This window comes from Ahaetulla prasina, chromosome 8 (assembly GCF_028640845.1).
Source record: "Ahaetulla prasina isolate Xishuangbanna chromosome 8, ASM2864084v1, whole genome shotgun sequence".
Taxonomy (NCBI): domain Eukaryota; kingdom Metazoa; phylum Chordata; class Lepidosauria; order Squamata; family Colubridae; genus Ahaetulla; species Ahaetulla prasina.
Window position 1 is genome coordinate 60,670,486 of NC_080546.1, and position 24,033 is coordinate 60,694,518.

The following is a 24,033-nucleotide window of genomic DNA, read 5'->3' on the forward strand; positions in this document are numbered from 1 at the left end:
GGTTGTACAATCAGAAATGACTCATTTAATAACTGCCTTGCTTAGCAATGGCTTATAAGCAGTTTTAGCCAATATGGGACTTTTTTGTATTGGCCCTCCAGAACTACTGTGTGCAGAATGTTAAAGCATGTTGAAGTTAGTGCTCTTTGTAATTTAGAAATAATTATGAGGTGTAGTCTGTCAATGGTTTATAAAAAGGGGTTTGGCTGCTGAGAAAGATTATCTTAGGTACAGCCTGCTAGTTCTGTTGGATTTCCAGGTCTTGGATATGCAATTTAAATGCCTAAGTGCATGCTCATAACCATTAAGAGCACTTTCCTGGAGAAGTTGAGATTTTGAGGTTTTTGTGAGATTCCAATCAAATGCAACTTTACCTTACAGAGATTCAATTTCAGCTCTCCAGCCACATTAATATAGCAGAATTGTTCACATCAAGAAAAGCAATGGAAACAAAGCTGATTCTACACAGAACCCCAGCGAGGAGTAACTCATGACAAAGTGGCCATAGCAAGAATCTTTTATAAAAAGGAAGTCCCAATCTTTCAAAGATCAAGGTTTTGTAAGTAAGAAATGCCTACAACAATCTAGTTACTATATAGATATCTGGACCTTAAAATGTATTAAATCTCTTGGCTATCACAAGGCCACAGAAGGATAACTTCACCAGGGTCTATTCTGAAATTCTTATGTTCTATTCAGAATTCTGTATGGCAAAAGATCTACCAAGCATTTCATCTGAATATCATCTGCTATGATATCAACTATCATAAAACAACTTTGCAATGATAGAATAGTATATTTGATTTAGATGTGTATTATCTATAAAAATAGTTCATTGAAGATTCTTCTCCATTTGGCAAGGAAATAGAAGGAATGCAGGACACGTCCAAAATATATGAGACCAACCTTATCTGCTCTTTGAACACCATGTCCCCATTTCCTTCCTTAGGGTCATGTATACTTTCTGTACTTCTGCTATGATTGCCTTCCTCTTACTCTTTGGAAAAATAACAGATATCCTCCAGCTAATGAAAAGCAATTACCTATTGCAATAGTCAAATCTCTCCTTAGCGCAAATCCTACTAATCTTTGGGATTCTTTTGACATTATTACAGGAAAACCATTGTAGCTGGTTTCATTGATCAAATTTTCAATATCATCCACAGTCATATTATCCTGTGTTAATACTGCCAATGGAGCATCATTTCTTCGAGGTCTCATGACATCAGCAGCCAGGGTTGTATGCGTAAATTCTTCCTTAGCATCCAAGAAAGGATATCCATTCAGACGTATGTGTGCTTCATAGATGCCTTCTCTGCCAAAAGCATCTCCAACCCATTTGCTCGTCATTACTGCAGCCATAAGAGGTACAATATATTCTAGTCCCCCTGTTAATTCAAACACAATAACCACTAGAGATACAGTCATCCTTGTCACTCCACCTGGAAGGGAAAATAAAAATAAAAATGGGTTAAACAGCATGTTGTGAAATGCATCAACATTTCTAGGTGTCAGCTACAAAATTATGCCTCAGAGACAGCAGCTAATAAACAAATTAACAACCACAAGAAGAAGATGGTTAAGTAGTATATTGCCATTTAACTGGGTCAAAAATCGCAATCCTGCCGGTGCTTATTTGTGAGAAAAGTCCACTGAGCTTCTACACACAAACTTAGTATAGCTCTACAAATATTTTAATAAAGAACTCTGCCAAATCTTACATTCCTAAAAGACCCCAAGAGGTGCTCAAAGCAACCATATCTGCCAAACCTTAAAGCAGCTGGGTCACAGTATCAAGGAGCAAAATAGTTTTGTTGAATTATTTATATTATGCTTCAATTTGCACTGTAAAACTTAATTGAGGAAATTGCTAAATCTAGGTTCCAAATATACCATCTCTGAGGTTTATAGGGATCTTTCTTGCTCCTAATGGATAATTATTAATTTGCCTTATTTTTTCAAGATTCCAATATTTTAAAAAAATTAGCTTAAAGCTTCAACTTTATTTCCAATCCGCTTCTGGGCTGCATTTGGTAAGTGACTACTGTACAGTGTTTGTTTTAACAGCATACCACTTCTTTAAAAAAAAAAAGTAAATGGAATGGCAAGGAATAACCAAGGTTCTAACAGTATATAAAGTAACAACTTCTCCAACTGGTGTAAAGGTAAAGGAATACAGGTAGTCCTTGACTTACAACCATAATTGAGCCTAAAATTTCTGTTGCTAAGTGAAACATTTGTTAAGTGAGTTTTGCCACATTTCAGGTCCTTTCTTGCCATAGTTGTTAAATGAATCGCTGCAGTTGTTACATTAGTAACACTGTTGTTAAGTGAATCCGCTTTCCCCATTGACTTTGCCTGTCAGGTCACAATTGACTTTCCCCATTGACTTTGCCTGTCAGGCACTGCAAATGTCATAAATATGAGTCAGTTGCCAAGCATCTGAATTTTGATCACATGACCATGGGGATGCTGCAATGATCATAAGTGTGAGAAATGGTCGTAGTTCAATTTTTTCACTGCCATTGTAACTTCGAATGGTCACTAAATGACTATTTTAAGTAAAGGACTACCTGTAGTTGTGACTGGTCAACTCTCAATGGCAATTATTTTTTTTTATTTTTTTTAAAATATACTTTATTGAACTTTTTTACATTAAAAGCATAAAAAAAGGAAAAAGAAAAGCTTATATCATTTAACAGCTTATTTGTGGTGTTTTTCATCTAATAATAATCCATGCAATAATGACAAACATTAAATTCTACATATTTGTATTCTTATTTTATCTATTGATTATGCTTAGTAACTAAATATTCTTATCTCCTTTCCATCCATCCATACCACCGTTCCCATATACCATAAAATACTGATGTCTCTTTACCCTTCAGACTCAGAGTTAGTTTGTCCATTTCTGCGCAATTCATAATCTTTTGTATAATAAGTCTCTCTGAGGGCACACATGGCTGTTTCCAACATTGAGCAAAGGCCATCCTAGCAGCAGTTAATATATGTAGTATTAAATATACTGGACTGGACTAGAATTTTAAATGTCTAAATTTTATATTTGGTTTTAAATGGGGTTTTATTATTTATAGCTCTATTTTAAATATTTGGCCTATGTAATAAGTTTTTTAATTTAATGTTTTTATCTTGTACATATATATGTTTTTTAAGTGGCTGTAAACCGCCCTGAGTCCCTAGGGAGATAGGGCGGTATAAAAGTACGAATAATAAATAAATAAAATAAATACTCTTCAAGTATTTTTTTTTTAAAATCCCCAATAAAAAAAGTTCGGGTTCTAGATCCAATTGTTCATTCGTAATTTCTTGTAGCCACTTTTTAATTTTTAACCAATATTTACGTGATTTGGGGCAGGACCACCACATATGGTAATATGTTCCATCTTTATTTTTATATTTCCAGCATATGGGAGACATTTTGGGATACATTTTTGCTAGTCTCGAAGGGGGCAGGTGCCACCTGTAGAACATTTTATATGCATTTTCTTTGTATGCTGCTGATTTTGTTAATTTATAATTTCTGTTCCATATTTTCTCCCAATCTGATAAATTTTATATTATGTCCAATATTTTGCCCCCATGCAATCATACATCCTTTCACTACTTCTTCTTCCAATTCTACTTCTAGCAAGTATTTATAAATTTGGGTAATATTTTTTTTGTCTGGCCCTAGTAAAATTTTATCTAATTGCTGTGGTTTAAGATATATTCCATATTCTTTTATATCTTGTTTGTATCGATTTTGTAACTGAAGATAGGCCCACCAGTCAACCCGTAGTCCTTGTTCTTGGAGGTCCTGTAGTGTTTTTAATTTTCCATGAATATCTAATAGATCTTTATATTTTAGCATTTTATTCAAATCTAAATTATTTGGGTGAATCATCGCTTCCATTGTGGATAGCCAAATTGGGATTTTTATATAGTGTTTCTTTTTAACTTTAATCCAATTGTTTATTAGGGAATCTCTAATCAAATGTCTGTGGAAATATTTTTGTTTCATATGGCCTGTTTCCCACAGGAAATAATCTACTTCAAACAATCAAAAAATTAGAGACTAATCTACAGAATAACCCATTAAACTCTCAACTACAAGAACAACTGACTCTCTATAAACACAAACTCAATTTAGTTGAGCAAGAAGAACTGGTCAGAAATCTGAAAGCAACCAAACAAATACATTTTGATCAAGCAAATAAACCAGGAAGATGGCTCTCTTATAAACTCAAAAAAGAGAGAGAGAAAAGAATAATTTACCAATTACAAGATGAAAATGGAGAAAACCAATATACAATAGAAAAGAAAAAAGAGATTGCACATAAATATTTTGAAGATCTCTATAAGAAAGTAAAAATAGATGAGGAGCAGATTAGGAACTATCTAAGGGAAAAAAGAACTCGATAAATAAAAGATGAACTGAAAGAAATGCTGACTAAGGATATAACTATGATGGAATTAAATCAAGCAATTAGATCCCAGAAAAGTAGTAAAACACCAGGCCCTGATGGTTTTCCAGCAGAATTCTATAAGATAATAGAAGAACAAATAGGACCAATAATGGTTGATTTATTTAATGAGGTATTAACATCAGCTAAAATGCCGGATACATGGAGGGAAACACTAATTTTGCTAATTCCGAAGGAGGATACGGATCCTAGGCTGATACAAAATTATAGACCAATCTCTCTGTTAAATGTAGATTATAAAATATTTGTTACTATTATCGCCAACAGACTAAAGAAAATTTTGAATGATTATATACACTCAGACCAAAATGGATTCCTTCCAGACAGACAAATTAGAAACAATTTAAGAATAATAATGGATAGTTTAGAATACTATGAAGCTCACCCAGAGAAACAGGTAGCCCTTGTTTTCTTGGATGCCCAAAAAGCATTTGACAATCTCAATTGGCAATTTATGATTCAACAAGTATACGATATGAACTTTGGCACCAAATTTGAGAATATTATAACAGCAATTTATTCGATACAAAAAGCAAAAATTATAATCAATGGAGAAAATACCCAAACTTTAAATATAGAAAAAGGAGTTCGACACGGCTGCCCCCATCCCCTCTGCTCTTTATACTTTCATTAGAGGTATTACTAGAACGAATTAGACAAAATCCAGAAATAAAAGGATTGAAAATTAGAAGTGAAGAATATAAACTGCAAGCGTTTGCAGATGATTTGGCTTTTATCATTGAAGAACCACTAGAGAGAGGACAAGCACTAATTAAGGAATTAGAAAGATATGGAACTGTAGCAGGGCTGAAAATTAATAGACAGAAAACGAAACTTCTACCGAAAAATTTAACAGAACCACAAACAATAGAACTGGAAAGATCACTTGGACTTCAAACAACAAGAAAAATCAAATACTTAGGGATATGGTTGACAGCGCATTGTAAAGCAATAAAGGAGAATAACTACAACAAATTATTACAAGAAACAAAAAAAGATTTAGAATTGTGGAAGAAGATGCAGCTGTCACTATTAGGAAGAATAGCAGCCGTAAAGATGTCCATACTACCAAAATTCCTATATTTGTTTCAGACTGTTCCAGTCAAATTAGAAAAGATCTTTTTTAATGACCTTAATAAAACAATTGGAAAATTTATTTGGCAGGGGAAAAAACCTAGAATAAAAATGAAATATCTACAAGATATGAAGAGCAGAGGAGGATTTGGATTACCAAATTGGGAATTATATTATAGTGCAGCAACACTAGTTTGGTTAAAAGACTGGATTAATTTAAGAATAATAATGGATAGTTTAGAATACTATGAAGCTCACCCAGAGAAACAGGTAGCCCTTGTTTTCTTGGATGCCCAAAAAGCATTTGACAATCTCAATTGGCAATTTATGATTCAACAAGTATACGATATGAACTTTGGCACCAAATTTGAGAATATTATAACAGCAATTTATTCGATACAAAAAGCAAAAATTATAATCAATGGAGAAAATACCCAAACTTTAAATATAGAAAAAGGAGTTCGACACGGCTGCCCCCATCCCCTCTGCTCTTTATACTTTCATTAGAGGTATTACTAGAACGAATTAGACAAAATCCAGAAATAAAAGGATTGAAAATTAGAAGTGAAGAATATAAACTGCAAGCGTTTGCAGATGATTTGGCTTTTATCATTGAAGAACCACTAGAGAGAGGACAAGCACTAATTAAGGAATTAGAAAGATATGGAACTGTAGCAGGGCTGAAAATTAATAGACAGAAAACGAAACTTCTACCGAAAAATTTAACAGAACCACAAACAATAGAACTGGAAAGATCACTTGGACTTCAAACAACAAGAAAAATCAAATACTTAGGGATATGGTTGACAGCGCATTGTAAAGCAATAAAGGAGAATAACTACAACAAATTATTACAAGAAACAAAAAAAGATTTAGAATTGTGGAAGAAGATGCAGCTGTCACTATTAGGAAGAATAGCAGCTGTAAAGATGTCCATACTACCAAAATTCCTATATTTGTTTCAGACTGTTCCAGTCAAATTAGAAAAGATCTTTTTTAATGACCTTAATAAAACAATTGGAAAATTTATTTGGCAGGGAAAAAAAACTAGAATAAAAATGAAATATATACAGGATATGAAGAGCAGAGGAGGATTTGGATTACCAAATTGGGAATTATATTATAGTGCAGCAACACTAATTTGGTTAAAAGACTGGATTAATTTAAAGAATAAAAGAATACTAGCTATAGAAGGCCACGACCTACAGAAAGGATGGCAGGCAATTATTTTTTGGTAGACATCCTTCCACATCATACCATTATAGTTTTCTATAGTTAAATGTTTTCGTATGACAACAATCAGGTCAAATATTTGTATCCACTTGTAACGTAAAATTGGCTGACCATTGGCTGTTATAATTACCTAAGCATGCAGCAGCACCAACCATAGCATAGAGGCCCGGAGTTATGCAATCTGCTCCAACTTCACACCACTGCTTGAAGATAAACCAGTCATGATGATAATAAGCCAATTGTTCCACAGCAATTCCAACAATTCTGCCAGCTATTGCTCCAATGGCCATACTGGGTATGAACAAGCCTGATGGAACCTAAAACAACAAAATGTCAAGGAAGATTGTGACTTAGAAGAATGAGTACTATTTCATTTTCAGATTTTTGAAAAGGCTATGGAAGAATTTGCTTGTATAAAGAATCCAGAAACAGAACACCTACAAGCAATATTTGAACAATCATTTCTGAAGAAGAGAATCAGAAGCATGCAATGCAAGCAGAGACAAATAGCCTGTAGAAACTATTGTCACCAGTAATTCTTGCCATATCGACTCATCATTGTTTCCTGTACATGCATATTTATCTCCTTCACATACCACAGAGTGGCAGTGCCTCAGAAATTGTGTATGTAAACATCCTAGCAATATGCTTTTCCTCATTATAGCAGTGTAACAGAATCAGCACATTAACATAGCATGTTTTCCACTATATTGTCTGGAAGCAAACTTTCTACAAAGGATAAAGTAATTTTTAAAAAATTAAGATATTAAAAATAATGTTAGTCTGAAATTAAAAACTGGTTTGAGATGAAACAATCAGGGAACCAATAAATAAGATGACAAGGCTCTGTTTCTTTAGCATTTCTGTTACGAGACAGGATTTTAGAATTATATGACCAAAATCAGAATAAGTTTTTTATCCAGTATTATTCTTTGACTTTTAGAGTCTTGACTTTGCTCATTCATCATCCAGCTAGGTGAAATATGCTGCTAAATAAATATAAGGGTTGAATCTAGTAATCTATATAAGCATGAGTGAAGAGTGCACAAGACCCTGAAATCTTACATCAACCAATAATGGATGAGACTATTGCTTAACATAATGTAAGCCACCCTGAGTCTTGGGAGAAGGGCAGGATATAAATTCAAATTAAAAAAAAAACTTGTCCAAGAATACATTATTTCAAAGCAATACAGGTAGCTCTTGACTTACAACAGTTCATTTACTGATCATTCAAAGTTACAAGACTGAAAAATGTGACGTACAACTGTTTTCTACAGTTACCACCTTTGCAGCATTCCCATGATCATGTAATCAAAATCTAGTTGCCTGGCAATTGGTTCATATTTATGACTGTTACTGTGTCCCAAGGTCATATATCTTTTGTGACCTTCTGACAGGCAAAGACATTGGAAAACCAAATTCACTTAATAACTGGGTTACTAACTTATCCACTGTCGGATTCACTTAAGTGTGGCAAAAAATGTTGCAAAATGGGGCAAAACTCACTTAACAAATGTCTCACTTAACAATATAAATTTTGAGCTCAATTGTAGTCGTAAGTTAAGGACTACCTGTAAACAGTTTATCTAATGAAAATAAATTAGTTCTGTTCAATAGCCAGTAGAGATGGAGAACTAATTAGAGCACTGCAGAAAGAAAAATGAGAGACCAAAACAAGGAAGAAAAGTTTGTTTCATCTTACCTTAATACCAAAAGTGAAGACTGTCATTATAATCTTAAATATAAGAGCTAAGCACAGCTGCCATATTGCTGAATATACTCCAGTGCCTGCTGGACGGTCAGGAATGTCATCCACTATTTTACTGACATTCATGTCATTTCGATAATCACAAAGGGAGGATGACTCCAAAGGCCCACAGTCTGTGAAAAGTTCTTTAATTAGCTCGCTGGTGTTGACTCTAGTATAGGGGTTTGGAAAAGCAATGACAGCTGTTATTGCTGCTACAATAATAACCTCAAGAACTGGATACTTTCCAAATTTGGTTGATTTCCGTCGACGGCACCAAGCAATGTTGGCACGGATGAAAAATGCTCCCCACAGTCCACCAAATACACCCAGAAGGATGAAGGGCAATAGTTCAAATAGATACCATGGAGTATGATATTCGACATAGAAAAGAACCAGACGACTATTTCCAAAAGGATTGATGGATCTCAAAACAAATGCAGCCACCAAAGCAGCAAAAAATGATCTCCACAAAGTCTTCAATGGAAAATAATAACTAACCTATAAAGACACAAAGAAGAGAATATAAATGGATCTATGGACAAGATTACTTTAAGTAGTTTGTTGACACAGAGCACCAACTGGACCTAACTAGATCTCCAAACTTCATTGCCAATGAATTTAACAGATAGTGTGCCTTTCCCAGGATGTTTCAGCAACCTCCAAGTATCTATCCTCAAAAGAATCTTTGAGTTGGCAAAAGAATCCATTTGAGCTGGAAAGACAGGGCTCCTGTGACTCTGGACATGTAAAAACAACAGAGCATTGTACTCCTGCAGTGCTTTATTTATTTATTTGATTTTTTAAAACCTGCCTTTATTATTTTATAAGTAACTCAAGGCAGCAAACACAGATAGTACTTCTTCCTCCTGTTTTCCCCACAACAACCTTGTGAGATGGACTTAAGCTGAGAGAGAGCAACTGGCCCAAAGTGACTCAGCTGGTTTTCATGCTTAAAGAAGAACTAGAATTTACAATATCCTGGTTTCTAGGGCAGCACCTTAACCACTATACCAACCTGGCTCCTTACAGAGACATTCTTTCTGACCTGATCTCAGCGTTACTGCTTAATTCCCAGGGTGCAAAGAACAATTTTACACCTCCCTGCTGCTTGCAGATATTAATCTTGCTATAACCTACAATGCTCTAAAGTTTTATGCAGCAGCACTTAAAATTCGTTAGAGGGTGTCTTATGCCATAAGGTAGAATACTTATTTACATTTTGTAGGTATTATTCTATAACAACCAAGATATTTTCTTACATATTAAGTGGAAAGTTATTTATTTTAGATTTTTAAATGATCATCAGAATAAAATAATTGAATACAGACAAACTACTGCTAGCTATGATTGATCATTTATAACAAGAATGAATTTATGATAAGGATATACATTTATAAGGAACTTCAAGTGTTATAGCAATACAGATTTTCTTGCATTAAGAACCTATAGCAAATAGGGACTTCCTGCTGACGTCGCAGCATTACCAGTCACAAGAAACAGAGCTCTCTATTCCTGTGCTGGCTTCTCCCTGTTTGTGGGCTCTGAAAGGAGCCAAAGCCACCTTGTAGCAGGGGTGAAATGCTCTCGGTTCAGACCGGCTCTCCCGATCCGGTAGCGATGCTGGTTTGGAGAACCAGTGGCAAAAATCCTTGGCCCCGCCTCCCCACCTCTGCTGAGCTCCACCATCAGCAGAGGTTTTTTTTTTTTACTTTTAAAAGCAGTTTTTCTTCAGCCGAAAACATGCCTTTAAAAGTAAAAAAAAAGTCTTTGAGAATCCCACGGCTCAACTGAGATCGGCAGAGCCTTTAAACTCTTTTTTTTTTAAAGTTTTAAAAGGCTCCTCTGGCAATCTCACCTGAGTTCCTCATCAGCAGAACCTTAAAAAACATGTTTTCTACAAGCTCTTCAGCCGAACAGCTTGTAGAAAACTTCCTTTTAAGAGAGTCTAAGGCACTTACCTGATTACTGATCTAACGCATGGCTTTCCCAGCCCGAAAGGAGCTGTTGCAGCACAGACAGAATCAGTTGCTAGCTAATTTATTTCCTCAGTGAGCAACTAATCTGCCTGTTTTGCTGGCTGAGGAACTCTGGGAATTGAAGTCCACAAACCTTAAAGTTACTAAGGTTGGAGACTCCTGATCTAAAAAATATAAATAAAATAAAATATTTGTGCAGCTTTCTGAGATTTGGTGTGTTTCTGTAGTGTTTCACTCTTAACTACACAAACACACAAAATCTCACAAAGCTGCATCTGGCATTTTATGTATGTGTGTGTGTGTGTGTGTGAGAGAGAGAGAGAGTCAGTTGTGTTGTGTGTGTGTAAACTGTGAAAGTTGGTTTTTGAGCTTTTTGTGGCTGTGTGAGGTTCCTGCTTGTTGCAAGGGCCATTTTGGGTGAAGTGCAGCTGCTTTTACATTATGTGTGTGTCAGTTGTGCTGTGTTGTGTGTGTGTAAAATGTGAAAGATGGTTTTTGGTACCACTTATTGTTTTGTATACTTTGTTTATTATTTTTATTATTTATTATTATTGGCCACGCCCACCCAGTCATCTGACCACCAAGCCATGCCCACCAATTAAGCCACACGCACAGAACCGGTAGGGAAAATTTTTAGATTTCACCTCTGCCTTGTAGGAATGGCAAAGCTATGGAGTGGCACTCTGAGAGGTCGCAGGAGAGATCACAACTCTCCTGCTGAACTCCGGGGCTTTTTTCCTCTATGCCATAGTGAAAAGAGGCAGTCCAAGATGGCTGCTACAAAGCTGGGACAGCCAAGGAACATCTAAGAATTGTGCTGGAGCAGAGTTGGTGAACAGGGCCTGGAACTGGGTGAGAAGAATCCTTTTTATTCAAATTTTAACCCCAAAAGAATATCTAGGAAAAGAGAGGCTCATAACTATTTTTAAAAGCAGCAGCGACTTAACACTCTGAGGAAAATTTTAAAACTGAAAGAAAAAGAATTAAAGGGAAAAGGGGAAAAAATCATTAAAATACAGAAAATTGGACTTTTAAATTAGACACGAGTTGTTTTGAATAGGTATTTTGAAATGCTGAAATTATCTACTTAAAAAAGTTATTTTTAAGTATTGAAATTGATCGTTATTCAAGTTACATTGTGGAAAACTGGAAAAATTGGTTAAAATTGAAATCTAAACTAAGAGTGCCACCTGCTGGTGAAAGGAAGTATAACACAGTCCCAAAATCTTGGAAATGATTACTGGAGACTTAAATGTGAGAATAAGAAAGACTTAACTATAATTAAAATGACCCCTAAAGATTACAACACAAGATGGGATCTATAGAGGGATTTAAGGAAGTTCTTGAAAACTTATGGGACTATCCACCAGGAACAGGTTGATCAATTGTGGGATACAAAGAATTAAGAATATTAAATTTTTTGAGGAGTGACTTTAGGCTTGAATATATGGCTTTTGGATTATTGGACAAAAGAGGGACACAATAAAATTTAACAAGATGCTTCATCAAGAATAAATGAGTGGAATCTGGGAAGAGATGGCACAGTTAATTCAAAGTACAAGGGAGATACTGATAAGAACCCACAAGGAAATTATGAACTGAATCGAGAGCTTAGATGAAAAGCTGGGAAATATAATACAAAGGACAATGAATGATCAAGACGCCCATGAAGAGGAGCCAAATGAAAGAATAGATGAAAAAATAGAACAAGCAAAACAAATGAAACAAGATGATAAGAAGGACATAATAATAACAAAAATAATGATTGATGAAATAAGCCAAAGGAAGAGTATTCTAAGGGAATTAAAAAGGAACCGGAGAACCAGGAAGATTTTTCTGGACGAGAGGCAGGGGCAAGAGTAAATATTTTGAAAGCTAGACAATGGAAAAGGGCAGAAGAGGGAGAAATGTTTAAAATGAGTAGTCAAGATGTATAAATAGATAGACGTAAAAATCCAAGAGAGGAATATGGGAGGCAAGCTAAGAAACGATCAATTAAAGCTTTGAAGCGGGTAAGAGATGATGGCTAGAAAGGGAATATGTTTAAATATAGTAGTGGCATAACCAAAAGTTTAAATGGGGATGGAAACTAAAGGGAAAGGGATTAATAAAATACACATTTTTATATAATAAGGAGAAGAAATAATAAGAGGGGAAATCAGAATTTAGATGATGGTTTTATCAAGTATGTTAAAATAATATGGTGACTGGCATAAATAATATATTGAACTATTGAATAAGCAAATAATGAAAGATTATAATCCAGCATGAATATGTGCATGCTTGCCAAATGTAACAAATATGATTATATTTTATTTGTATTAAAATGAATGAAATGTAGAATATAGTGATTGACATAAAAATAACACTGAAGTATTGAATAATCAAATAATGAAGGATTATAAATTGAATAAGCAAATAATGGAAGATTATAATTTAACATAAATGTATTATAATGTAACATAACTATATTATTATAATTGATTGGCATAAAAATACATTGAAATGAAAGATAATTTAACATAAATATGCGTATTATCAGAATTATATAAGAGTGTTAAATGAAACAAATATTAGTATTATTTAATCTGATAATGTTTTATCTGCATTAAAATGTAGGATATGCAGGATATAGTGATTGGCATAAAAGTAACATTTTGCAATATTAAATAACAGTAATGAAAGATTATAATTTGAATAAGTAAATAATGGAAGACTATAATGTAACTTAAATATGTGTACTATTATTAGAATTATTAGAATGATCAATACTTTATTTGTATTAAAAGGTATGACATTCAGAATATGGTGATTGACATAAAAATAACATATTGAAATGTTGAATAACTAAATGTGAAAAAGATGTTGAGGCTCTAGAAAGAGTGCAGAGTAGAGCAACAAAGATGATTAGGGGACTGGAGGCTAAAACATATGAAGAACGGTTGCAGGAGCTCGGTATGAAAAGAAGGACTAGGGGAGACATGATAGCAGTGTTCCAATATCTCAGGGGTTGCCACAAAGAAGAGGGAGTCAAACTATTCTCCAAAGCACCTGAGGGTAGAACAAGAAGCAATGGGTGGCAACTAATCAAGGAGAGAAGCAACTTAGAACTAAGGAGAAATTTCCTGACAATTAGAACAATCAATAAGTGGAACAACTTGCCCCAGAATTTGTGAATGCTCCAACACTAGAAATTTTAAAGAAAATGTTGGATAGCCATTTGTCTGAAATGGTGTAGGGTTTCCTGCCTGGGCAGGGGGTTGGACTAGAAGACCTCCAAGGTCCCTTCCAACTCTGTTGTTGTTGTTGTTATTATTATTATTATTATTATTATTATTAAATAATGAAAGATTATAATTTAACATGAAAACGTGTATTGTTATTATTAGAACTATATAAGCTTGTTAAATGTGATAAATGTGATCAATATTGTTCTATTTGTACCAAAACATGTGACACTCAGGTGCCACACTGTTCACACATTAATATGTTTTTAAAAAATAAAAAAAATAAAAAACTGGGGGGCGGAAAGAACCTATGGCAAATAGGAATTGTCTCTAGAAATTTTTTTAATAAAATTATACAATTTTTCTTTCATTCTGTTAAAATGATGTATATGATTGCTTAAATAGATCAAACATATTTTGTGTTGTCTGATAATTTAATATCATTTATCTGCAAAATATGTTTCTGAAATATTTCTTTCTATTTGTTACTGAACCACTCTATGCAGAGGGGATGAAACAATGCTCAGTTATATCTGCAAGTGGCAATAACAAGTAACAAGCAAATCCAGGTATTTTCAGTATTGGGTATACATACTTCTTCTAGGCTGAAAAGAACTCCTCCAATTGGGGCACCAAATGCTACTGATACTCCAGCTGCTGAAGCAGCAGATAATACCTAGAGAACAGATAAGATGGTTTTATATTATCTAAATACCAATTAATTTAATATGCTAAACTTATGTTGCAAAGAGTTTGACCTAGCTTATATAATACTAAATATTATAATGTGGCATTTATTAAACACTTATTTTTCTGGGTTGCATGGCTATCGAAGTAGTCCAGGAAAAGGCAGAGTTTCTTCATGAAAGCAATGGACAAGGACAGTGAGCAGCGCAATTCCCATCTATAGCACCTTTTCCATTTTAGATCCAAAGGGGGCCTCTGGTGGCTCAGCAGACTAAGTCTGTCTGTTATTAACACAGCTGCTTGCAATTACTGCAAGTTCAAGTCCCACCAGGCCCAAGGTTGATTCAGCCTTCCATCCTTTATAAGGTAGGTAAAATGATAACCCAGATTGTTGGGGGCAATAAAAGTTGACTTTGTATATAATATACAAATGGATGAAGACTATTGCTTAACACTGTGTAAGCCACCCTGAGTCTTCGGAGAAGGGCGGGATATAAATTCAAATTAAAAAAAAAAAATAGGTACACAGTCCTGAACAGTACTCAAATAACAAACCGTCTTCACATCAATGAAAGCTCCTTATGCTTCTTATTTATGCAAAATCCACATACAAACTTTTCTTCCAACTGAAAGCATCCACATTTCTATTGATGTAAGGGAGAAGAAAAGTTTCTTTGTGGTGTATACTTCTATATTTAGTCTTATTGCTTATCAAATTAATCTATCGTCAATAACACTGCTTTCCATGTTACAAAAACAGTATTTACTGGATTAATACTGTTTTTTACAACAAAACGATCCTGCTATACATGAAAAATTAGAGTTTTGCCAATTTAAAATGTAATATTTGGAACACCACCAGTAAGACTAAAACAGTTCATACGTAATTTTAAATTTTTAAAATTTGAAATATCTTGCAAGTTCTACTGAAATTAAAAACTGTAGTTAAAAAATGTCATACCTCCCTTTTCTTTGCTTCATTTGTGCTGTACTTGGGGAAAAGGTACGAAAAGATGTTTCCCCAGCAACAGGCAACATGTACAAGAGGGCCTTCTTTCCCTAAGCTCAAGCCCGAGGCTACAGCCAAGACTAAAGTGACTGTTTTAATCATCAATGTCCACTTGCCCAGGTACCCTCTAATGATGAAGCCACTCAATATTGTTTTGATCTAGAAGAAAAGAAAAGTACATTCTGAAGAAATGTTTCTCAAAATATTTATCCTTTTCAGAATGCATGGCTCTATTTTAGTTATTTGTAATTCTTAATGTTTTTGAGTCTTTGGAAGGATTCTTTATTTGACTTATCTGGCTGGCCAAATCTATGCATACAGAATTAATTATAAATTAATGTTACAATATTTATTGTGGAATTTCTAACGTAATATTCAATATTATATAACATGATTATTTAGATATGTTGACATCTAGAGAAGCAACATAGAACTAAGGAGAAATTTCCTGACAGTTAAAACAATTAATCAGTGGAACAACTTGCCTCCAGAAATTGTTTTTAAGAAGATGTTGGATAACCATTTGTCTGAAGTGCTGTAGGGTCTCCTGCCTAAGCAGGGGGTTGGACCAGAAGACCTCCAAGATCCCTTCCAACTCTGTTATTCTGTTCTGTTATTTGGTATTATGTAGATATTATTTATATGTATTATTTAAATACATTATCTTTTAACATATATTTTAAGAACTCATTTTCAGAAGATTAATGTGTGCTGTAATAATCCCTTCCTTTATCAAACAGTATTTTCCCTTCAATATACATGAAATAAAAATTAAGATTGCAAAGAAAAACCAAAGAAAATTCTGCTACTTTCTTCCAAATGTATTATACATCTACTAACAGGTTAATCTTCTTTTACAATCATAGTATGCTAAAATAAGGCATTCAAATTTCTAAGTAAGGTAACAATTTTTTCTCAAATTATACAAAAGAATTATCTTTTAATTTTCCAAGAGCTATATTAATATATTTCTTAATAATATTTGAGAATATTTAAAATTTATATCCTAAATTGCAATCTTCATGACAGCCTGATTTCTTTTATCAATTTCTAATTTCTTATTTCTTCTATAAAACAATAATATACCGTTAGTTATGTACAGCAATTTTTTTCATAAATTTATTTTCAGCACAGTTAGGGATAACTATAATTCATTTCTTACCTCTGGTATCCCTGATCCACAAGCATAAGGTGCAAACACCTTCACCAAAGAAACTGCTAAGAAAGCAAAGCTCAAAGCCCAGAAAATGTACATTATGTAGTTCATTATATAGGAACCTGGTCCCTAAAAAAAATAAAGTAAACTTTAGTAAATCACTTTTATTTTTCAAATAGATTCCCAGCTTTAAAAGCAAGCTTAGAAGCACATCACAATCAAACATGTTATTTAGAATGTAAATAATGGCCTATGCCCATTTGCTCATCAACCATTTAAAGTTACAACTGTGCTAAATGAATGGTGGTTATGACTGGTCCTCAAGAGTTGTGTGTCCCTTTACCTCTGCAGTGACATCATTCCAATCTGAGTCTTGGCAACTGTTTCACACTTATGGCCAATTATAGTACTCCACAATTACACCAATACTACTTGTCACCTTCTGTGCAGGTTTCCCCCAAAAGTTAATGGGGGAAGGCAAGGAAAATCCCAAATCACTGGGATAAATCTTCTCCATTGTGCACCCTTCTCCCCTTTGGTGCTAGAGCCATGCTGGCTTTGTACATCCTCCCCAAACCACATGATGCTTCTTGTGAATCCCTGACTCTCACTCCCCATTTACACAACCTTGCCAACCCATGCCTCACACAGCACCCTCAGACACTTTGACCCATGCCTCACACAGCACCCTAACACTTGCTCTTGACCTTCACTGCATCATGCCTCCTTCCACACCCCCTTGCTCTTTTCCCCACCTGAACAACGGTCTACTGGCCTGGGACTTGCTTCCTACCAGTTTCCACACTGATTTTGTTTGTGGGAAGCCAGCAGGAAATTGTCTTGCTTAATGACCCTGGGATTTGTTTAACAATAGCAACCTGGACTGCAGGATTGCCATCGCTAAGCAATGCAGTTGTAGTTTACAACCACATTCCTTCACAACCGGAAATTCTGCCTCCAGGCTGTCATAAGTAAAAAAATTACCTGTGTTTATTGTCAAAAAAGTGATTTACAGCATGCAGAAAAAAATGATAGGGTAAGTTTTAGAAGTGCTGTAAGGAGACCAAATATATATATACTAACTAAAAAAATTGCAACAAGATCCATGGCAGCCTCGAAAATCCCACTCTACAAATATGGTTAATAAAAATGCCCTTTTAATATTTTGTGATAAATAGCTAATCCATTACAGAAACAATGCTTATAAAGTATCATTTTGTCTTTTGGAAGGCCACCAAAACCTGGCTTTTTACCCCAGTGTTCGGCAAGAATGAGGATCTATGGAATTGGTTGTGGGGCATCCCAAAGGGATGATTGAGGCACTGAGTTTTGTTTTGATAATTTATGATTTTATAGTTCTTGGTTATATTGTCAATATGAACCTCCCAGAGCGATGTTTTAAGATATACAGCCACACAAATCTTTTAAATAAATAAATAAATAGCCTGGAGACTAAAACATATGAAGAATAGTTGCACGAATTGGGTCTGACTAGTGTACAGAAAAGGACTGGGGGTGGGGGACATGATAGCAATATTCTAGTATTTGGAGATCTGCCACAATGAAGAGGGGGTCAATTTATTTTCCAAAGCACCAGAGGATAGGACAAGAAACAATTAATGGAAAATAGAAAAAAGCAACCTGGAATTAAGGAGAAACTTGCTAAGAGTGAGAACAATTAACCAGTGGAACAGCTTGCCTTTAGAAGTTGTGAGGGCTTCATCACTGGAGGCTTTTAAGAAGAGACTGAACAGCCAATTATCTGGAATGGTATAGGGTCTTCTGCTTGAGCAGGGGGTTGAATTAGAGGGCCCTTCCAGCTTTATTCTGATTGATCTAGAAAAACCTTCCTACTGTTAGATAGGGTTTTCTCATCAATGCACTGATTTCTCTTTAAAGACTTTACTTACCTCTGCTTGACCAATTATTAATTCTGCCCATGTTTTCCATAATGGACATTTATCTCTCTCTTCAAATGTTGTTTCATTAGATGCCCAGCAACACTGTTCATGATTGAACCACAGGGCACTAAGACAAATGCCTTCCTTTAAATCAGTCATCCAATCTGCAGCAATATCTATCAATCCAGCCAAAGCACCTAGTACATAAATACAAAATGTTCCATACTTTCAGAGAATAAACACACTAAAAATTATAATATACTAAAAACACAAATCTTATTGAGGTTCTTAGAGCCACGGTGGTGCAGTGGTCAGAGTGCAGTACTGCAGGCTACTTCCGCTGATCACTAGCTGCCAGCAGTTTGGCAGATCAAATCTAACCAGGCTCAAGGTTGACTCAGCCTTCCATCCTTCCAAGCTCAGTAAAATGGGGACCCAGATAGTTGGGGGCAATACGCTGACTCTGTAAACCACTTAGAGAGAGCTGTAAAGCACTGTGAAGCGGTATATAAATCTAAGTGCTATTGAATAGAATACATTTTTTATTGGCCAAGTGTGTTTGGACACACAAGGAATTTGTTTTGGTGCATATGCTCTCAGTGTACATAAAAGAAAAGATACGTTCATCAAGAATTCTAAGGTACAACACTTAATGATAGTCATAGGGTACAAATAAGCAATCAGGAAACAATATCAATATAAATTGTAAGGATACAAGCAACAAAGTTACAGTTGTACAGTCATAAGTGGAAAGAGATGGGTGATGGGAACGATGAGAAGATTAATAGTAGTGCAGATTTAGTAAATAGTTTGACAATGTTGAGGGAATTATTTATTTAGCAGAGTGATGGTGTTTGGAAAAAAACTGTTCTTGTGTCTAGTTGTTCTCGTGTACAGTGCTCTATAGTGTCATTTTGAGGGTACGAGTTGAAACAGTTTATTTCCATGATGTGAGGGGTCTGTAAATATTTTCACAGCCCTCTTTTTGACTCGAGCAGTATACAGGTCCTCAGTGGAAGGCAGGTTGGTAGCAATTGTTTTTTCTGCAGTTCTAATTATCCTCTGAAATCTGTGTCTGTCTTATTGGGTTGCAGAACCAAACCAGACAGTTATAGAGGTGCAGTTGGCAGACTCAGTAATTCCTCTGTAGCACTGGATCAGTAGCTCCTTGGGCAGTTTGAGCTTTCCGAGTTGGTGCAGAAAGAACATTCTTTATTGTGCTTTTTTGATGACATTTTTGATGTTAGCTGTCCATTTTAGATCTTGCGATATGGTAGAACCTAGAAATTTGAAGGTCTCTATTGTTGATACTGTGTTGTCTAGTATTGTAAGAGGTGGAAGTATGGAAGGATTTCTCCTAAAGTCTACCACCATTTCTACAGTTTTGAGTGTGTTCAGTTCCAGATTTTTCTGGTTGCACCACAAAGCTAGTTGTTCAAACTCCCGTCTGTATGCAGATTCATCATTGTCTCGAATGAGACCGATCACTCTTGTGTCATCTGCAAACTTCAGTAGTTTAACAGATGGATCAGTAGAGATGCAGTCATTGGTATACAGAGAGAAGAACAAGTGGGGAGAGCACACAGCCTTGGAGAGCCCTTGTGCTAATTGTACAGGTATCTGATGTGATTCTGTTTAGCTTCACCTGCTGCTTCTTGTTTGTTAGGAAGCTTATGATCCACTTACAAGTGTGTTCAGGTACCTGTAGCTGGTTTAGCTTAGTTAGAAGCGTGTCTGGAATGATGGTATTGAATGCTGAACTAAAGCCTACAAAGAGGCTTTTGCGTAGTTCTTTGGAGATTCAAGTTGTTGTAGGATGTAGTGCAGAGCCATATTAACAGCATCATCTGTTGATTTATTTGCTCAGTATTCAAATTGCAAAGGGTCTAAGAGCGGATCTGTGATGGTTTTCAAGTGGGACAGCACTAGCCTTTCAAAGGTTTTCATGACTACAGATGTTAAAGCAACTGGTCTGTAGTCATTCAGTTCCTTGATGGTGGGCTTCTTCGGCACTGGGATGATGGTAGAGCATTTGAAGCAAGAAGGAACATAGCACATCTCTAGTGATTTATTGAAAATATGGGTGAGGATGGGGGCCAATTGGTCAGCACAGACTTTTAAGCAAGGAGGAGTTATTTTGTCTGGGCCTGGAGCTTTTCCTGGCTTTTGTCTGTGAAATAGGTCCTGCACTTCTTTTTCTGTGATCACTAGGGGTTGTGAACCCAACGGGATGGGGTCAGTTGTAGGAGGCTTGGCTGTTGTTGGTGTGTCTGAGATGGGGGTTGTGGAGATAGGTGGCTGTAGTTTCCTTTTCTACCTCTTTGCTGGTTCATTTGTTGAGAACTGATTCTTTAGCTTTTCAGAGTAGCTTCTTTTTGCTGCTCTGATCTCCCTTGTTAATACATTTCTGGCCTGATTGTACAGCATTTTACCATCTTTTCTGTAGGCTTCCTCTTTGGAACGATGTAGCTGCTTAAATTTAGCTGTGAACCAAAGTTTTTTGTTACTGTATATTCGCAAGTTCTTTGTCAGTACACATAGGTTTTCACAGAAGCTGACACATGATGTTACAGCATCTGTGAGTTCATCTAAGTCTGCAGAGGTACTTTCAAAAACATTCCAATCAGTGCAGTCAAGGCAGCCTGTAGCTTTAACTTTGCCTCCTCCGTCCAGGTCTTCACTGATTTAATTGTTGGTTTTGTGGTGTTAAGTCTTTGCCTGTAAGCAGGTACAAGGTGAATCATGCAATGATCAGAGTGTCCCACAACTGCTCATGGTAAGGACCGATAAGCATCTTTTAGTGTTGTGTAGCAATGGTCTAAAGTATTCTTGCCTCTAGTGGGACAATTGACATGCTGAAAGTATTTTGGGAGCTCTTTCCGCTCTAGAGCAGAAGTGTCAAACTCGATCCCGTCACCACATGAAGAGTTTGTTTGCCCTTGGGAGGTTGGGGTGGGCATGGCCTGGTCATCACAGCTGACTGAATGGGCATGATTGGGCCCTGGGAAGCAGTGGCCGGTCCCTCATCATCTCCACCACGGCCCCGCGGGCCATTGCTGTGGCCTATTGCAAGCAGCATCCGGCCCATGGGCTGCGTGTTTAATACATCTGCTTTACAGTATCAGAAGAATATAATCACAAACAGCTGGATGAGCCCAAATGGTGGGGAAGATTTCTGGAACTGAACTTGGAGGGAGTTGAGGAAAAGGGCAAATCTTATAACACCTTTTCTCTATTCCCTTGTCCTTTGGAATGTTCTCCCCATCCCTGGGATAATTAGCAAGAAGAGTTACTTTTTTATCACCACTGGAACTTTGAACAGTCATTGCCCAAGGCAGTTGCTAAGCAAGGTCTTCCTTAGATGGAATCGTGAGCTTTTTCCTCAGAGTAGGTTTCTACTGGATTCAACATAATTTATTTCTGAATCAAAATATTTAGGATTATAATTTTTAAAAAATAAGTTCCTACCTGATGCCAATCCAGTTAGTGTCACAACCAGCCATCCTGACCATGCATCATATAAACTCTCTGTCATTTCCCATGCCGATTCTTTTTTCTTGCTGTTGATCTAGATACAATGTATAGTTTAGATTAACACAAATCTTAATTTTATTAACAAAGATACAGTACAGGTAGTCCTGAATTTACGACCACAATTCAGCCCCAAATTTCTGTTACTAAGCAAAACAGTTAAGTACGTTTTGGCCCATTTTATTACCTTTCTTGCCATAGTTAAGTGAATCATTCAGTTACAGTTAAGTGAATCGTGATTGTCTTAACAACTGCAATGATTCACTTAACAACTGCAATCTGGCTTCCCCCATTTACTTTGCTTGCCAGAAGCCAACTGGGAAGGTTGCAAATGGCAATTACATCACCACAGGATACCATAACTGTTATAAATACATAATGGTTTCCAAGCGCCTGAATTCTGATAATATACAATGGGGAAGCTGCAATGATCACAAGTCATTGGGGAGGAGCCAGTTAGTGTCATCATGAACAGGTGTGCAAACGGGATCTACGCAGAGTACAGCTGGTTTCTGTCCATCTGGGGGATTCCTAGGAGCCAAAGTCACCCTGCAGGGGCGACGGGAGAGGAAGGATTCTCCATTGATCGCAAACAGGCATTGGCCTGTTTTGCTGGTCAGGAGTAATCCTTCCTGAAAGAAGGTGGAGAAGAAGATGACCATTAATGGCCGAACCGAAGTGGTGACAACTGGTCGGAGCAAGCATGGAGAAAGCAGAAGAAAGCAGTGGATTGGACCTGGATGAAGTTTCTTTACAACTTCCACCAAAGCTGATTTAAGAAGAAAGGGGGACTCCAGAGAGAAGGAGGGAAGGGAATTTCTTTTCCCTCCCCCACCTTTGAAGCGGTGAGGAAAAACGCAGAGCAGTTAAGATCCATAATAATAAGGAAGGAATGAAGGGAGAGTTGTTGTTAAAAAAAAAAACCAGAGAGACTGGACTGGACTTTAGAAAAGAAGATTTGGACAGACGTAACTTTGGATAGAGACAATTTGCAATTATATTGAGTCACTTTCCTAGACTTTGGGTTAAATAGAGAAAATAAAGTATCTCCCCCTCCTTGTAATGACATATAAAGTACTATGAGAAGAGAAGAAAGTAGCAAGGAGGACATCTACTGGGCAAAGAGGATATAAAACTGAAGGACTGTGGAAGTGACGAATACCACTTTTTTTCCTTTCTCTTTTCCTAGATATAACCTGTAACCTTGGCTGACCTGTGGTGGATTACAAATAATGTGGACTAAAGATTAAGTGCTGCCTATCTCTATCTCTTTCGAATACTGAGGTATTGGAGGTTGGCGATTTAACAGGCATTGTGGATTATAAACACTCTTAATGAACTCATAATACTATTGGACAGATAAAGTAGAACATTAAGGACAAATATAATGGTCACTTTTGGATTACAAATTCCTTCTTATTTTGGGATGATGATGATGAGGAGGAGGATTATTATTATTATTACTATTACTATTATTATTCTTTTATTCATTAAACATGAAACTCAGTCAACTGAACATTTAAAAATGTGTCCAAATACCCTTGACTGATACTAATGGTTGATATAGGTTGCTGCCAGCATCCTAGGTATCAACCAAGTATCTTCTCAAAATATATGAAGTGTAGTTTTTTGCAGTTCCTCTGGTGTCATTGCAGGAAGCTGCAATTTCTTGATGTGTTTTGTAAAATTCTTGGACATGGTATTAAGTAACCTGATGACAATGGGCATCACCGTTACATGTTTCATTCATAGCTGTGTAGTTTCGATGGCCAGGTCACAATATTTCCTAATTTTTTCCAATTCCTTTTCCTCGACTGTTATGTCTCCTGGTTCAGTGATATCATTAAACTGTATGCTTCAACCATGATATCTAGTGTATTATGTTCCAAATGATTGTATTTGGAACATAGTATTATGTTCCGTCTGCATTCAAAAGTCCCACAAGATCTTCCCCATCTCATTTTCAGTAACTTTTTCCACTTTGTGCTCCCATGACTTTTCG

At 36.0% G+C, this 24,033-nt stretch overlaps 2 protein-coding genes across 15 annotated transcripts in view; one reads left to right on the plus strand and one right to left on the minus strand.

Annotated features, from left to right (window-relative positions):
• The window catches only part of CLCN3 (chloride voltage-gated channel 3), a 32,034-nt gene extending 9,946 nt beyond the window's left edge, over window positions 1-22,088 (minus strand). For 3 of the 4 annotated variants that reach the window (XR_009156417.1, XM_058193898.1, XM_058193899.1), the window contains exons 1-8: window positions 21,969-22,063; window positions 18,510-18,697; window positions 16,606-16,728; window positions 15,396-15,602; window positions 14,343-14,423; window positions 8,497-9,042; window positions 6,922-7,108; window positions 1,044-1,442 (exon numbers count right to left, since the gene is read on the minus strand). Coding sequence is in view for 2 of the 4 variants with exons in the window: in XM_058193898.1 (XP_058049881.1) it covers window positions 1,044-1,442; window positions 6,922-7,108; window positions 8,497-9,042; window positions 14,343-14,423; window positions 15,396-15,602; window positions 16,606-16,728; window positions 18,510-18,697; window positions 21,969-22,035 (1,798 nt within the window). In the remaining 2 variants the exon portion in view is untranslated. Of the gene's footprint in view, window positions 1-1,043; window positions 1,443-6,921; window positions 7,109-8,496; window positions 9,043-14,342; window positions 14,424-15,395; window positions 15,603-16,605; window positions 16,729-18,509; window positions 18,698-21,968 lie in introns of all 4 variants that reach the window. The other variant, XR_009156416.1, reaches the window with a different exon arrangement.
• LOC131203551 (histone PARylation factor 1) overlaps window positions 1-24,033 on the plus strand; it is an 82,591-nt gene that overhangs the window by 47,014 nt on the left and 11,544 nt on the right. Inside the window, exon 11 of one of the 11 annotated variants that reach the window (XM_058193912.1) lies at window positions 14,583-15,538. The exons of 9 other annotated variants lie outside the window; for them this stretch is intronic. In XM_058193912.1, the coding sequence (XP_058049895.1) occupies window positions 14,583-14,585 (3 nt within the window). In that variant the 3' untranslated portion in view covers window positions 14,586-15,538. Of the gene's footprint in view, window positions 1-381; window positions 1,033-14,582; window positions 15,539-24,033 lie in introns of those variants that run through there. One more of the 11 variants, XM_058193910.1, reaches the window with a different exon arrangement.